General features: G+C 42.5%; 1 protein-coding gene across 1 annotated transcript; it reads right to left on the bottom strand.

Moving 5' to 3' along the window:
• Positions 1-1172: 1172 nt before the first annotated feature.
• Positions 1173-16494, bottom strand: LOC139709750 (uncharacterized). Its single transcript, XM_071621707.1, has 7 exons — positions 13137-16494; positions 12155-13091; positions 11774-11943; positions 7142-7282; positions 4290-4379; positions 1352-1475; positions 1173-1303 (listed from the first exon to the last, which is right to left on the bottom strand). Exons 1-7 carry the CDS (start codon positions 16482-16484, stop codon positions 1173-1175), a joined length of 4941 nt encoding a protein of 1646 aa, XP_071477808.1. The 5' UTR covers positions 16485-16494.
• Between the last annotated feature and the right edge of the window lie 675 nt (positions 16495-17169).

Genomic DNA, 17169 nt, shown 5'->3' with positions numbered 1-17169 from the left:
AAGCTGTCACCACATCAGTGACAGCATGATTTGCTTGAGGTAAAATATTCAAAAACTGACCTATTTGCAAGCAAAGTGACCAATTCAACAGAATGATATCAATTGCCTATTTTTGAGCTTTTGGGGTTACCTAGGCAAGGATTACACTCCAAATGTCATGCTCGTAGCAATTATGATCAAACAGAGTAAGATGCCAGGGTATCTTTACAGCAAGCATGAATAATGCTAAATGGTATGTATATGAATGATCGCGTAATCTGTTCTTTATTTTAAAAATGTGTAATATTGAGTGACCAAGACTGTGTAGATCATGAGCACTGTACTATGACAAGAGTAATTAGGACTGTAGGGTTGGGCTGGGAGGGGTCATCGCCCTCGGTAATCTGCAACTGATGAGAGAGAGGGCGCATTGCGGGAGCCATAGTATAGGGTCTGTGAGGCCTTGTGGAGATCGCGTAATCTGCTCTTTATTAAAAATTGTGTAATGTTGAGTAACCAAGACTGTGAAGATCATGAGCACTGTACTATGACAAGAGTAATCAGGACCGTAGGGTTGGGCTGGGAGGGGTCATCGCCCTCGGTAATCTGCAACTGATGAGAGAGAGGGCGCATTGAGGGAGCCATAGGAAAGGGTCTGTGAGGCTCCCTTGTTCACATGGACAGACAGACAGACAGACAGACAGACAGACAGACAAGAAGCCTTGTGGGAGCCATAGCATGGGGTGTGAGACTCCCTTCTTCACATGGACAGAAAGACAGAGATACTTGAGGGATCCATGGTTTAGGGTTTGTGAGGCTCCCTTGTTCATATGGATGAACAGACAGACAAACAGGGAGCTGTGAGGGAGCCATAGCATGGGATGTGAGGCTAAACTGGTCACATGGATAGACAGGGAGCCTTGGATGAGGGAGCCACTTCATGGGGTGTGAGGTCGCCTTGTTCACATGGAGATCTCCCTTGTTCACACGGAGAGCTCTCTTGTTCACACGAAGATCTCCCTCGTTCATGTGGAGATCTCTCTCATTCATGTGGAGATCTCCCTCATTCATGTGGAGATCTCCCTTGTTCACATGGAGATCTCCCTCGTTCATGTGGAAATCTCTCTTGTTCATGTGGAAATCTCTCTTGTTCATGTGGAGATCTCTCTTGTTCATCTGGAGATCTCCCTTGTTCACGTGGATATCTCCCTCCTGAGGCGGTCCAGCTCCTCCTTCTCTTGCCGATGCCGTTCCGTGAGGTCCTGGAGCCTCGCCATCTCTTCAGCCATGTTCTCCGCATGTCGAGCAGCGTTCTCAGCCGAGGCTGACCGGCCCGACTGGGTGCTGGGGCCCCCATAGCTCTGTCGTGAGCCCTGCGAGTTCCGCGAGCCTTGTGAGTTCCGAGAGTTTGATCCACTCCCGTACAGGCGGTCATGGAGGATTTCAGGCGGGGTTGGGATGCGGGGCTTGGGGACGTGCTTAGCATATTCCAGTGCCTGCATATCAACAGAAAATGCAATGGGATATAAAGGCGGTTTATTTATAACTCAGAACTAGCAACAGCCATGCACATAATGCTGTGTGTAAATGTCAATATCATGATCACGAGATTTTAGGAGATAGAATGCAAAAACTTGATATTTTGATGCCAAAGTGAAAGTTGCTGTACACACAATTTTTTAACGGAGGACATCTCCAGATCTTCCCATCATCCCAAACAAGAAAACAAGGTAGCTATGTACAAGACAGTGGCCAAAAGGAGTAATCCTGACAGGGAGTAATCCTGGCAGGGAGCATTGGTTTTTTTTAACTGAATATATAATTTAATGGGAGAAATGATATTGGGTTAAAGATAAATAGCATGGAGTTCTGGCTTTTAGTGTGAGCACAGACAGCACCTGGAGAATAATAATAATAATAATAACAATAACAATAATAATAATAATGATAATAATAACAATAATAATAATGTGTTTTATGGAGAAACTTTAAATACAAAGAAAGGTAATCGTAACAATTCTACTTTATCACTATTATCATGTGTTGTGCAGAGTTAGAAGAGTTTGTGAGAATTTTAATGTGCCACTGACAGCAAAACTGAAACAGTGAAATCACTCATTGTGCAATGGACACTGCCCTCTGCATCTGCCATAGATTATAGCTTGACACCTGAAGATAGTAAACTTGGAATAAAGGGAACCTTTTGTACCAGAAATGTAAAAATTAGTTTTCATATTTCCCTCTTCATTTATGTAACCTATTTTTTTTTTTTTTTGGTGAAAATCAGATATCTGTGCATGAATTAAATTTGGCAGATTGCTATTGTCAGTATAAGTGTTTAATGGCCCCAATTGCAGAAATCTGTCTAATAAAAACTGCCCCGCACATGTTTGTCAACAACTATATTTTTGCTATGAAAAAGAGAAAAGACAATAATCAGCACTGCAGTTCAATCTTTGCAGTGTCAGCATATATGTCTATAAAACATTTAAAAGCAACAAGTTGAGCATACAATGCTTGTAGAGCACTGCACTGTGAGTACTTGTGAGTGTGATCATGTCAAGTGCATTGATGCATTTAATGTGAATGAGTCATGCTCCTTGCACGGTCTGCTGTTACAGATTGCTTTAAAAAAAAAAAAAAGAAAGCCTGGAGTCAAATATCCTTTCATTCTCTGTATCTCTAACAACAATACCTGTAACCAGTGATACTCATACAAATGTGGGGTAGACCATCATTCACAAAGGTACGTACTACATATGTGACCCTGCACCTCAAAACAAACAAAAAGTCGCTAGACATGAATTTTTAGTTAAGACCATATTCTGAAAGAGCAGACTTTAAGCTTTAAAATGATGTATAACTTAAATCAGATGGACTCTCCTAATCTATCTAAATATTGGGAAGAAAGCACAAACTCAGGAAAAGCGTGAACTGAGAAAAGAGGCTCTGAAGTACAGTGTCTATTCAAGCGCTTAATCTTTACCAAACCGTGCTGGCTGTGCGATGAATGGGACAAAAAACAGGGGGTAAACCACCAGAGTAACAACAATGAAGGGATTATCAGATTAAACTGAAATTAAGCATGCCTCATTAACACATTCTGTCCATGATTAATGACAACTTTCAAAGCAGTAGCACTATCCTTTCAAAAGTTATTAAAATTGAAAGTGAAGAGTGTGGACAAGGTTTTTCAGAAATGAAAAAGGGATTCTAAAGACACACCTAATCACACTATTCTACCAAAAATGTTCGAGATAAACTGCTAAAAAACACACTTTCCTGCCCATTTTATGATACCAAATTTTAGCATAATGTAAAAGAAGACCCAGTCTTTCAGAAAATATGAAAAAGTCAAGTTCGGCTAGGTTGACCCATTTCACTTATTTTCAGTCCTCACGCAAAATCAGTGTGTGCGACTTTATGTTCGTTTTGAGGTGCACGGTCACATATGTAGTGTAGATTTCACCCACGGATAATGTAGATTTCACCCACAGATAATGCAAATTTTGAGTATGAGTAAATGCTCACTGCTCACTGATTTATGGATTTATGAAAGATTTACTCTACTTTAATCTGGAGTGCCTCCCCCTCCCCTCCCCCCCCCCCCCCAAAAAAAAAGAGGCAGAAAAAACACAGTTACTAGTATTTCAATGCAAACAAGTCCTACTGAGGTAGAATACTTTTACAGGATAAAACAACTCCATGAGAAGACAGGTCGCTATTCTAGTGTATACTGATCTTCATTCTTGAAATGACCAATGTTTTACTTATATGTTTCAATCTCTGGAAAAAATAAATTTCTTGATCTTTACACCACCAATGCAAACAGAGGGTCCTAGTGCCTTGTAGATGTAATTTCGAGACTTGTGCCTTTGCTATGTATTCTGGTGACTAGGTGCAATGAAAGGGGGGAGGGGATCAGAACAGGTATAAGACTGCTGATTATTACCAATGCCTGTGCAAAGCAAAAGCAACACACTATGGGTGGACAGTAATAATATGTATGATGATGATAATAACATTTTAAATGTAATATAATGATAAAAACAGTTCTGCAATTACAGGTCATGAGAGATGTGAAATAGCACAAGACCAGTTGGTTCACAAAATGAACAAGAACAGAAGAACTGATATTAGTTGATATTAGGGGCACATTATTTGTCACTGCAAGAAAAACCCAGAACTGCCTGTTTTCCCCTATTAAAATCAGAGTGATTAAATTTCAAATATGCAATCAATCTCTTAGTGTGCACATTAGGGGATTATTATAGGGGGCAAAGACCAAACCCACGTCAAGATGGACTAACCATGGTGCGCGAGTCTTTCGGGAAGTCATCGTCGGGATTCCGATTTTCTGAAATCCTAGGGAGGGGGACGGTGTCGGCGTATGCCAACATCTTTGGGAGGTACATTGCCCACAATGTTTTGTGATTTGGGGACAGACGATTGTAACCAGGAGAAAAAGCCAGGGAAGTCGTAGTATGGGAGAGAAAGAGATCAAAAAGAAAAATGCATTCATGACTGAATGATCTACACATCCTTGAAAGAGCAGGATATTTGAGCTTGATCAATGCGTGGAAGAGAGAAATGTAACTGAAAGAAACAATACTTTTGCTTCATATTTGACTACTCAAATCAGCACTGGACCAAGTTTGCTTTATTAGACAAAGACATGGCTTACTGGTGTACTGTATTACATCATGCATGATCCTTGCACAGTCCCTGATGACTGAGCAAAAAAAATATTCTTCTTTTTAACAACCTAACCTTCCCTCATGATTTAGTTTTTGATTCAGTTTCTTCACTCACACGCTCTGTTCATTGTAGGAGGGTTAGTCCACTTGAATTTTGTGGGAAAAGACAATTGGTGATTGTTAGAGTGCTATTAAAATACACATGTATGCAGGAGGGAAAAAAAATCATTACTGCATGTCAACATCATTCAAAGAGTATTATGGGAAAAATAAACAAGGAAATGTAAAAGGAAAAAAACCTGCACTCTCACCAATTGTTTTGTTTTTGTCTACTTGTGAAAAGTCTGCTGGTCATGTCATCTAAATGACCCCAAGGGGAATGAGTTGCTCTGAGAGCATGGTAGTGGGAAGAAAAGACAGCTTACTGAAGGTAACGGCAACATTGATGGTTGAAAATATGTGTGTGTGCCCAAAAGTTTAAATAGAGGTGTGATCCGCACATCAGAGAAAGCAGTACAGCACCTTTGAAATGCACCGATCACACCTTTAACTTTCAGACACAATAAGGGATTCACAGCTCCATTTTGTGCATTAGCAGAAAAAGGTCATATGTACAATCACACACATGTGGTTCTCAGAATCACCAAGATATTTAGCATTTATAAGTGACGTAATGATTATTCATATGATCCTTCTAAAAGTGAAGCTTAAGAGCGCATCTACCCGACAGGAGGCCTGGTATTTTGTAATGTTCATGAAAAAGTTTAAACGTGCATCCAACAAAAAGCAATGAAATGAATGCCTGCCGAATTGTCAATTGACAGACCATTCTGGTCACCTGGTCTGCACGCAATTCATTCTTTCTTTGAACATGAATTCCACAAATTGTTATGTCAGGCAAGCTAAATGTATAATGACGCTTTAAAAACAAGCAAAGTGCCCACACAACTGAGAAGTAAAAGGTCATTTGTACCAATGTGCAAATAGGGATGAGCTAACTGTGAACTAGCTTATAGATAAGACGAAAGGTCCCTTTAAACCTGTTGAAACATATAAAGACTACACAATGTACAAATGTTGCATGTCCACCAACAGTGCATTGACAGTGAATGCAGACATGAAAGTATACAGTGATTTCTGGGGTCAATTTGAGGTGAATTCTGACAAATGGACAGGCCTATAGATATATGCCATCAACGGTGTTTACAACTCTAACATGAAACGAGTGATGGCAGTATCTTTAGGTTCAAAACATCAATACAGAAACCCAAATGAAATGTGAAATTTGCAGGGAAAAAGACTGCCACTGGGTAACAAGGTGAGTTGTACTGCCTGAAAGAGGCTTGACAGGATTTGATACAGAGGTGCCACACGCAGATCCAAAAGCCTATGTACTGCAAATCAAGAGCACAGGCCAACCTTTCACAGCAATCCAACAAGTATTTTTATGGTCTTCAACTTTCTGATTGAAGACCAATGTCTTTTTAATAGAAAGTATGTAAATTTGTTTCGAAATGTGCACCAAGTATAGCAGGAGAGCTGGTTATTGATTACTGCATCATGCACTCATTTACATGCAGATGCTTCAATGTAGTTGTAGTACTAATGGGCAACCTGGATTTAACACAATGCCAAAGGCTCTCTGCTCAACACTCTCAGTATCAATTTTCAAAGAGAATCCTATCTTAAGCTTTTATGTTCTTTTCGAGCTCATTATTGTAACAATTGTGCTATGTTACAGGTGTTTTCATCAGTGTCATACTGGAAATTATGATTGTTTTTATCATCACTATCATAATTTTCCCTGTTGTAATCATTGAAAACCTGAGCAACTGGTTCAGCATAATGGAATATTAAAATAACCTGCCCATTTTTGTAAGATCATACACTAAAATACCAACCATCTCCAATGTGACAAGAGTATTGACACTTGAAGAGTGCTGCACCTGCTATAAACTGTGTTTCTTTGCCAGTGAGTCAATTCCTTTGCAGGGTATCACATTGGCCACATACTTAAAACACAGCATTCTATTCCATCCCACACATTGTGCGATTCATTAACTGCTAATCCTTCCAAGCTTGACATTCCTAGCTGTTTTCACTGACTTTGCCCACTGCTTCAGAACAAAGACTGCACTAAGAATTTATTTTTGGGGGGTCTTTTAAGAATGATTTACGTGAGAAGATTAAAAATAAAAGATTACCCTTCTTGAACCTTTGCCATCAACATGAAATGCAAGAACAACTTTTTCTTTACGTACTGTAAATACCACAGTATGTCAATTTTAGCCATTTCCCAGGAAAACCTGGCTTTGTAGGAGAGCAATCACCTCACTGTTTCTTCAAACTGCCACCATACGCTAAACAATTGTCAAACTGGACCTACACTGTATCTCCCACTGTCCTGATAATATTTGTATTAAGATCATGGAAGGTTCGATGCTTCCAGCTGGGCTTCAACTCACCAGGTCTCGCTTGGATGGCTCTGCATTGGAGCTATCCTTGTCGGACGGGGACCTGCTGGTGTTGGGATTGTGCTGAAAGACTTTCTTGTTCTGCTGCATGACCAGTTTGGCATACTCCCGCTGCCTGGCTGCCTTGTCTTGCTGCAATGGGGAAGGAGACAAGTGGGGAAGAAAGAATGATTAAAAAGATGGCAAAGGATGTGTAGGGGTTGACAGAACGGATCAGCAAGAGCATGCTTAAGCCCGCCGCACACTACACGATTTTGCCCCGATTCACTGGCTTTAAGACCTTAACAATAGAAGTGTGATGTCACAGTCTTGCCATTTTCCAATCGTACGACTGGGTCTTAGCGCTAGTCGTAGAGATTTGACATGTTGAATTTCTAAGACCGGTCGTGGGCTTTCAGCCAATCAAGATACAGTAAAATGGAAGTGCACGCAGTGCGCACTGCGCACGCGTTACAGTCATAAGCCTACTCGTAAGGTTCCGTCGTATAGTGTGCGGTGTCCGGTCGTACGACTGGTCTTAAGACCCAGCTTGGCTTAAGACTTTAAGACCAGTCTGATCATGTAGTGTGCGGTGGCCTTTAGGCTCATGGTACAACTCTTTTAAGTCCCGTGGGTAACCTTCTTGTTATTGATATCACTAAGATTTGAGGTTGGCGGTCTAGAGGGGATTAAAGATAATAAAAAGTTTTGGTACCTCAAAAGTTTCCTTGAATTTCCTTGTCTTAGTTTGTGTTTCAGGTTAAAGTACCTTTCATATAACTAACACTGTGAGACTTACTCGCCCCAAAGTGCTCTCACGTCTCAGTAATCATGCAATTAACTGCGAACAGCAGTCCCATATGCATAGCGACCAGCAATCCCATACGCATAGCGTAATCGGGCTTCGCATTGTAGCATTCAGGATCATGACAGATTTAGTATCACAGGATAAATGTCAACTTAAAGTCCCAAAAATTCTTCAATTTGAAGACTTACCAATGAAGGTGAAGTATTGAAAACAGGCTTTGGGCAATGTTTGGTTCTGCCTATAGTCCCTTTCTGTTCGAATTGATGACTGCATGTGACTCTGTCGAGAGGACCTTGGGAGAGCTACCATACACTGAATACTACAGCCAGTGCACGCGAACACATCACATCACACAAATTTCAAATCCATCAACTGATAAGATGCTTGTGTGCGCATGCGCTGGCCGTAGTAGTCAGTGTATGTAGCTCTCCCAAGGTCCTCTCGACCGAGTCACATTCAGTCATCAATTCGAAAAGAAAGGGACTATTGGCAGAACCAAACATTGTTCGAAGCCTGTTTTCAATACTTCAACTTAATTGGTAAGTCTTCAAATCGAAGAAATGTTTGGATTTGAAGTTGACCTTTACCCGCGATACTAATTCTGTCATGATCCTGAATGCTACAATGCGAAGCCCCATCACGCTATGCGTATGGGGCTGCTGGTTGCAGTTAGCTATGCGTACAATGGGCTGCACGCTGCTGGTCGCAGTCAGTGGTTTCGTACAATATTTATCGACGCCGTACAGCGACGGCTCTGGTACGAAACCATTATTGCATGATTACTAAGACATGAGAGCACTTTGGGGCGAGTAATTCTCACAGACAACGTACTGTAAAACGGGGTGAATAGGGACGGCGAGGTGAATAGGGACAAAACCGAGAAAAGTTTTTTGAATGTGCATGTTTCATATTTGCTTGAACTTTTTTTCTTACTTTTATCACAGGATGGAAGGACCATCCAACAGTGTCCAGAAAGTGGTCCTCCTGATGTGAAAAATTTTTTAAAGGGTACAGGAGGTCCAAATAAAAAGTTTTCAAAAAATCACAAAAAAAATCAGGGCGGTCAAAACTTTTCTGCTCCTGTGGCCATTGATTAATGAAATTCGCTGAAAATGTTCATGAATCTAGCCTATTAGGTCCTACAACACACCTTTAAATATGAAATAATTATTCCTACAGGAATTTGTGACAGCACATTTTTTCTTCTCTTGGGCAAAAAATCAGTTAGACTGGGGTGAATAGGGACACCATGGTGTCGTTTGATTGGCCCTTTAAATTTTTTGTGTGATTAACTATTACAATGTCATGAATTGCTCTGAAATGTTTGTTATGTCCAGCTATTTCCAAAAGTGTGAATTTTTATTCTAAATCTCTTGACAAGAGAGCAATAAGATCTTTGGATATGTGGCTTCACTTTCGTATACATAGATGAGAGTGAACTTTGCTGTCTTAACCCTAACTTGGGGAGGAAGGGTCTGGGAACTCCGGCCCCACCCACCCTCTTGGGAATGTTTTTCACTGCCTAAGACAGGCTAGGACTTTTCCACTTGTATTTCATGACCCTTTTCTCTGTCTTCTGCATGTTTTAATGCCAATAACACATCTGTTTGGGTCAGACCCATACTATAGGTGCCAGCTTATAATTGCTGTAAGAACTCCCAAAATATCCCCGACATCATAAGAGTCAAGTTACACTGAATTTAGAGTGTATGAATAAGATTGTACATCATGATTTGCCACTAGAAGAAGAAGTGGGTTAATATTTGAGTGCAATTCAATGGATTAGTAAAGTTTTGACTTACTTTTCAATCTTAACCTCTGACCTGATGGGTCACATTTTTTTATATCAGCTCATTTTGTTGGGCTGTTGCAATTTTTGTTAAAGATTGATTTATCAATGGAATAGATTACTCTTAAATGTTTGTATATCATTTTTAAACTCTGTAGTTGTTCCCTTAATCCAATTCATTGGATGGATTGAAAAAAAAATGCCTCCAAACAGCTTTTTTTGGATAAAAAATAGTGTTGTCCCTGTTGACCCCAAATTTGGGGTCAATAGGGACAGCGTCATTTTATCAAAAAACATACTTTTCCCCCAAATATTTATTTTTTTCACAATACCAAATTAAAGGTATTTTAGGTGGACATAAAATCCCCACATAAGATTGAGTCTCTGGGCTGCATGAAAAAAAAATACAATCATAAGAACTTTAAATTTGTCCCTATTCACCCCGTTTTACGGTACTTTCATACGTGAAACACAAACCAAGACAAGGAAATTCAGGGAAACTTTTGAGGTACCAAAACTTTTTATTATCTTTAAGCAGGACGTGCTGTCGTGCATTTATTACAATAAATCGCAGCTGGTATATTGAATCCCTTTACCGTACCCCTCTGTCCACTAGGACTTGAAAAGTGAATAATTCACATTTATGACAAGTACACATAGTCATAGATTTCAAATTCAAAGCAAACTTCATACACATCCTGTAGTAGCCAGCCACCATCATCACTAGACAAACCAGATCAAAACTGGATGGTGACGATGATTAGATACCATCCATCCATACAGCATTATTGGTTGATTTCACAGCATCTTCTACATCCTCCTTAAACATCCAGTGTGCATGAGTAACCCAATTCACTACACTGCATACTGATACTATATTATGCTGCTTCCTGCCCTGTTGTATAGCATAGAGCCTCACTGTCTTTATGAACGTTACATCGGTCACTCGCACCCTTACCTGTGAGGCTGGATTGCTAACGAACATAAAAAAAAAAAAACATATCTCACAACTGCACATTCATACATAAGTGAAACAAGGAAAAGTAGAAATTACGCGGTGCGTAATATATGTCCCCGCCGGAAGTAGCATTTAGTAGCAAAATGTACAATATAGGTAAAAAGATGAAGGTCAAAGGTCAAAGAAGTCAAAGGTCAAAATTCTATGTAGAAGTTTTGAAGCCCTCACCTAGTGCCATCACATAAAGCAAACAGAATCGAAATCGGGTTAGAAATGGCGAAGGAGTAGCATTTTGTAGCCAATGTACAATATAGGTAAAAAAATCAAGGTCAAAGGTCAAAGAAGTCAAAGGTCAAAATTCTGTGTAGAAGTTTTGAAGCCCTCACCTAGTGCCATCACTTAAAGCAAACGGAATTGAAATCGGGTTACAAATGGCAAAGGAGTAGCATTTTGTAGCAAAATGTATAATATAGGTCAAAAATCAAGGTCAAAGGTCAAAGAAGTCAAAGGTCAAAATTCTGTGTAGAAGTTTTGAAGCCCTCACCTAGTGCCATCACATAAAGCAAACGGAATCAAAATCGGGTTAGAAATGGCGAAGGAGTAGCATTTTGTAGCCAATGTACAATAAAGGTAAAAAAATCAAGGTCAAAGGTCAAAGAAGTCAAAGGTCAAAATTCTGTGTAGAAGTTTTGAAGCCCTCACCTAGTGCCATCATATAAAGCAAACGGAATCAAAATCGGGTTAGAAATGGCGAAGGAGTAGCATTTTGAAGCAAAATGTACAATATAGGTCAAAGGTCAAGGTCAAAGGTCACAATTGAAATTCTGTATAGAAGTTTCAAAGCTCCCATGTAGTGCTATCATATAAAGCAAACAGAATCAAAATCGGGTTAGAAATGGCGAAGGAGTAGCATTTTGAACATTTTGATCACACACGGACGCACACACGGACGGACACACGGACACACGGACGGACACACACACGTACGGAGCCCGTTTCATAGTCCCCTGCTCGAACTCGTTCGGCGGGGACAATCAAGGTGACAGAAATCTGAGCAAGAACAGGTGGGGGGGGGGGGGACACCCTTACCTTTACACTGATGGAGTCCTTATCTGGTCCAAGCCCTCCCAGCTTGAAATCCTTTTTGAGGTTTTGAAAGTCTTTTAGAGTGTAGGGTCGGTACTGGGGACCTTGCTTCTGCTTCTGAAGTCGCATCACGTATCCATCAGGGTCACTTGTCCTCAATTCAGAATCCTCCCCTGCAAATCACATCAGAGATAACGGTGAGTCAAAGGATAATGGATTTTAACCTAGGATTTCTTTCCAGGGCTTCTGTGTGGAATAAATAGTATAAAAAATATAATAGAGATCATGGTATATTTAAGCCCATCATCTATACTTCACAAAGATTTACTCATAATGTACAGAATTAATCATTTTAGAGAAATTACACAAAGGCCCATTACTTACCACTCATTCGACCCGATATGTCAGGCAGAACTTGGTATGGACTGGTCCGCTTGGGCATCGGGTGAGTGTAGGCCATCCTCTCCCTTGGGCTCTGATCAAAGCTTTGCATGGGACCCGGGTATGGCTGACCTCCAAAGGCCCCTTGCTCTGCATGGTGCATGCCGTTCATCCGAGCATAGGTGTTGGCCCGGTCTGCTGACCAGCTGTATGGTTGTCCATTGCTGTAATGGGGCACGGCGTCCTGACTGGCATGCATACCACCTTGACCAGCTACACCAGGATAGTTCCCCGGAACTGACCCATGCCGGCGAGGAGGCCCTGGCATCTGGCCTGGGGCGTAGATGTTTGGGTCTGACATGCCACGTGCTAGTAAGACCATCTGCTGCTCATGGAGAACTTGCTGGGCCCAGAGATCATTTGCACGACTTGTCGCACTTCCATGAGGAGTCCACCCAGTTGAGACGGGCTGTCCATCATCCTGAGAATTTTCCCGAGATATCTGAGGCAACGGATTCTTGTTGTTCAGAGGTGATCGGAATCCTTTCTTTTGATTGAGAGCATCCGTGTACTTCTTGGATGGCGGGTCTCTCCTCAGCTTCGCAGATGTTTTATTGATGTCAATGAAATTAGCTCTTGGCTTTGGAGGCGGACGCCTCGACCCACTAGGCTGTTTCTTCTCCTCTTGTTCCGGCACGTTCTCAGCATCGTCCCCTTGAGCTGGATCGATATCATGACCAATGAATTGTCCACCCTGACTCACTTGTTCAGGTTGATAGGAGTACTGCATGCCATGTGGTGGCTGCATTGCAGGATGTGGTGGCTCTGAATGAAATGGAGCTTGATGAAAGTGCTGGGGTGGGGCTGGATACATGCTCTGACCTGGATAATGCTGATGTGGAGGACCAGATTGTAGGGGTATCATCTGCGGGGCCATCATCTGCGTAGCCATCATCTGTGGGGGTGTCTGCTGGTGGCTCACCACGGGATTGGCAAAGTGCGGCTGTAAAGGCGCTGCAAAGACTTGGCCGGGATGAGAGAAAGCCGGATGGCTCACTCCAGGCTGCCAGTGTGCATGCGGATTGCTGGGATAGTTGACAGGCACTGGCTGGGCAAATGCATCTCCTGGGTATTGGTATTGGCCATGCGGGTCATTTCGGGGAGACCTCATCTGGAATCCTGGACTTTGTCTTTGCAAGGGGGTCACTCTCACTTGACCAAATGGTCCATTCTCCCGCGGGCTGTGATAAGGACTTTGATACGGAAGAGTGGCTTCACTTTCACCAGTCACATGCTCATCGGAGGTCTGAATGGCAGTCTCGCGCTCAGTAGTTTGTATGGAGGCTTCTCGAACGGGACTCTTAATATTCTGTGCGTGGTCAGTGTCATCTGACGGGGTCATTTCTATGTCTCCTGTCTGAAGGGCAGCTGACTTGACCGGTCTTTCCCGAACAGACTGCTCCCGACTTTGGGGAGGCGGCAGAGTTGTATCAAGATCGCCCTGCTGCTGAGTATTTTCCAGCATGACTTCATCTTCAATGGGAGACACTTGTCTGTCAACTAATCTCCTTCCTGAATTTTTGGAAGACACTTGTGCCGATGAGTTAGTAGATGTATACCCTGATCTAATTCGGGCACTGTACTTTGACGAGGTGGCTGAAATATCTCTTGATCGCTGCCTCCCACTTGAGGATTTCATACTTGAGCTCTGCTTTGGAGGGGATGGCTTTATTCGGTACATGATTCTCATATCGACAACATCAGGGGTCTTAGGATTATACAATGGTCTACCCAATTCATCAATAGGACTTCCTTTCTCATCAACAAAGTGGAGATCTTCATCACCGCTGTCATCCGAGATGTACTCAACCCTCACCTTTTCCCCAGACCTGAGTTTCTCAATGTTTTTGGCTGACTTTTTACCCGAAGAACGTCCAATGTGGTGAGGAACACCTGCTTTATGCATGTCAGACCAGAACTGTTGACTAGCTTTAGTATCATCCTGTTGAACAGGCAAGGTGTGACTACTAGGATCATTATTCCTTGCAAGGAGGGCTTGTGTCGCTCCAGACCCTGCACTACTTATACGCGAGGCTTGCAGCCTCCCACCTAGTCCTGACGGTGGCTTCCCGTCTGCCACTGGGACTTCAGCAGCACCAATCGGATCTTGCCTGTGCACATGATTTGACCCTGACAAAGTTCTCTGTGACTTACTAGAATCTGGCTCGTTTGGAACCTGTGAGACTGTTGGGAAATTCTCTTCCCCATCGTTGCGGTTGCCCATACCTCTATTTGCATACCGCGGGATGGTTATTTCATTGGAACCTCTGCGGCTTGTGTGACTTGAACCCCTCTGGGGAGAATCCTTTGCATTTTTTCTTATCCCTAAATCCTCCCTTCCCGCAGAACCCCTCCTCACGCTGCTCATGTTCCTCCGCTCACCTGAGTGCTGCCTTGAGGCAGGGGATGCCTCTCTCTCTAAAGACGCCTGTCTTGACCGAGACGACAACCCCCTTTCTCTTGAACTGTGCCTGCTGGAACCAGGATGCCGATTCTGACTAGTTCCACTCCTACTTCTGGTGCTACTTTGATGAGATCGCACAGAGTTTCCAGATGGAGGTTTATCATCGGGAGAATCAGCATTGTTATTGGCATTCAAGTAATTTGCTGACTGCTGACGATCAGAATAGCCCGCCCGACTCCTAGAATTTAACTGTGACTGTGGTAAACTCACTGGCTGCGGAGTACTAGCTATATCTCCATCACTTCCATTCGCCTGCCCATCTCTTGTTGCTATGTACGTTTCTCGCCCTGAACGAAAAGACTTCTTGGAGGAAGGTCTGCTAGTGCTCATACTCTGTGGCTGATTTTGCCATGGCTCAGCACTCTCCTCTGCAGCAGGATCACTGTACATCTGTTGGTCATCTCCACCAAAATCATTGTTCAATGTATTCTCATATTCATCACCACCTAAAGCATTATTTGCAAACTGATCACCTGGATTAGTTGGATATTCATCACTGGCTGGTTTATTTGCATCCTCATCAGCACCTACGTCAGCATATTCATCGCCACCTAAATTGTTCGCATATTCATCATCACCTAAATTGTTCGCATATTCATCATCACCTAAATTGTTCGCGTATTCTTCATCTCCCAAATCATTTGCATACTCATCAGCCAGAGCATCTGCGTAGTCATCTTCTGGATTTGGCTGATTGTCATCACTCTGCTGAGGGAGGGGGAAGTTACTTCCATCATTGTTTAAGTGAAAAGGCTGTGAAACACTGTCTCTTTGCTCACTTTGGTTGTCTCCAACAGGCACCTCTTCATCTTCTTCAGCTGCATTGTCATCATAAACTACCTGCTCCTGTTCAGGATTGACAGGGGCCTCATCTCTCGCATCATATGTGGAGTCTTGTTCATTAGGCAATGCCCCATTTTGATCAGAAGCATCTAGACTATCAACAAGTTGAGGATCATTCTCACCTTCTGCATCATGAAAATCATTGTTCTGAGGGTTCTCTTCTTGCAGTTCTACATTGCCCACTTCACCTTCACCATCAGGTGAATTCTGCTCTGCAATATAGTCATCTACACCTTCTTCTTCCTCCTCTCCTTCAGGATCAGCGACACCAAAGTTGTCCCCACCATCTGCTTGCTGATTTGACTCATTAAGATTTTGTAACTCTGGCTCTACGTTTTCCGCTTCCAGGGAATCTCTGAGGTCATTGCCTTGTTCAGTGTCGTGCGGTGATTCAGCAGAATTTTGTGTCTCTCCAGTGTCATTCTCCTCATCATTTTCCTCATTCAGAAATTCTCCTGTCTTGTCATCATTTGCTTCATCAACAATATCGTCATCCTCATTGTTTTGAACTCTCCTCTCAGCAGTATATTCTCCCTGCTCCACATTGCTATCATATGGCAGTTCTTCCTTTATCTCTAGTGAGTCCCTTGGTGTTTCTTCCAAGCTGTCCTTCAATAGCACACCTTCAGGCTCAATACCAAGGTCAGCAAACGATCTCTTCACACGCTCACGCAACTCCTCCTGATACCTCGTCTCCTCCACAAGGTTAGCGGGAGGATTCTGCGTGTCGCTTCCTACGGGAGAATCATCCAGCTTCCGACTCGCAGCAGAAGAGTTGTAGCTGTCAGCCGTTGCTGTCCGCAGGTTCAGGTCATCGTCAGGCATTTGAGGAGCAGCTTCTTCCTCACCGCCATTCTCCCTGCCAGCATCCTGGTTTTCTTCGTCATCCATGAGGAGATGCAGGTTGTGAGCTGTGATTTTCCCTGATGCTGATGTCCTAGGCGACGGTGCATCTACATCTCCCATTTTTCACGAACTCCAGATATGTAAAGACTTCCTAGTGTCAGCAGCCATCCTTCGGAATCCAACAGTTGTATCAGGTGTCAATCACTTGAAGTTGATCAATCCATTGTGACATATGCCATGTTCCTGTAACATTGGGGGAAAAGTGAAACAGATGTCAGTATAACCTTGGTGAAATCCTATGTTCAAAAGCGATTATAAAGTTTTACATGAGTATGGACAAATCCCTTGATAGCTGATAGGGTAGACACATGTTTAGGGCAAAACTATAACTTACAATATGACAGAAATCCACTGCTCAAGTTTCCAAACAGTCAAAATATTTGAATTTTGATGTCATTCCCATAGGGACACCACTATTATTGTATAAAACGGACACTTCATGAGACACACAGTCTTCAAATTACCTGTTCTCGAGGTGATAGTGAATTTCCTGAGCTTGATGAAGACAGCTTGCACATATTCCATCAATCATACAATAAAGTTCTCACAGAAGATGAAATACATTCTTTTTTTACCGTACACCTTCATACAGTAAGTCTCCAACACAAGTTCCTCGAACATATTCCATTTCTATTAACAGGGCTTGAAAACAAGTCGGACCAGTTGGCCACTGTGAATTAGGCCGTTTCTTCTAAACCCATCTCATTGTTAGGTGCTTTGGTTGGGAGGGAGTCAGCCACACAAT

The sequence above is a fragment of the Diadema antillarum genome, unplaced genomic scaffold, assembly GCF_040938485.1.
Source record: "Diadema antillarum isolate AM-2024a unplaced genomic scaffold, OU_Dant_1.0 seq00001468_RagTag, whole genome shotgun sequence".
Taxonomy (NCBI): Eukaryota; Metazoa; Echinodermata; class Echinoidea; order Diadematoida; family Diadematidae; genus Diadema; species Diadema antillarum.
Note: the sequence above shows the minus strand (reverse complement) of the source record. Positions and strands in the feature narration are given on the sequence as shown.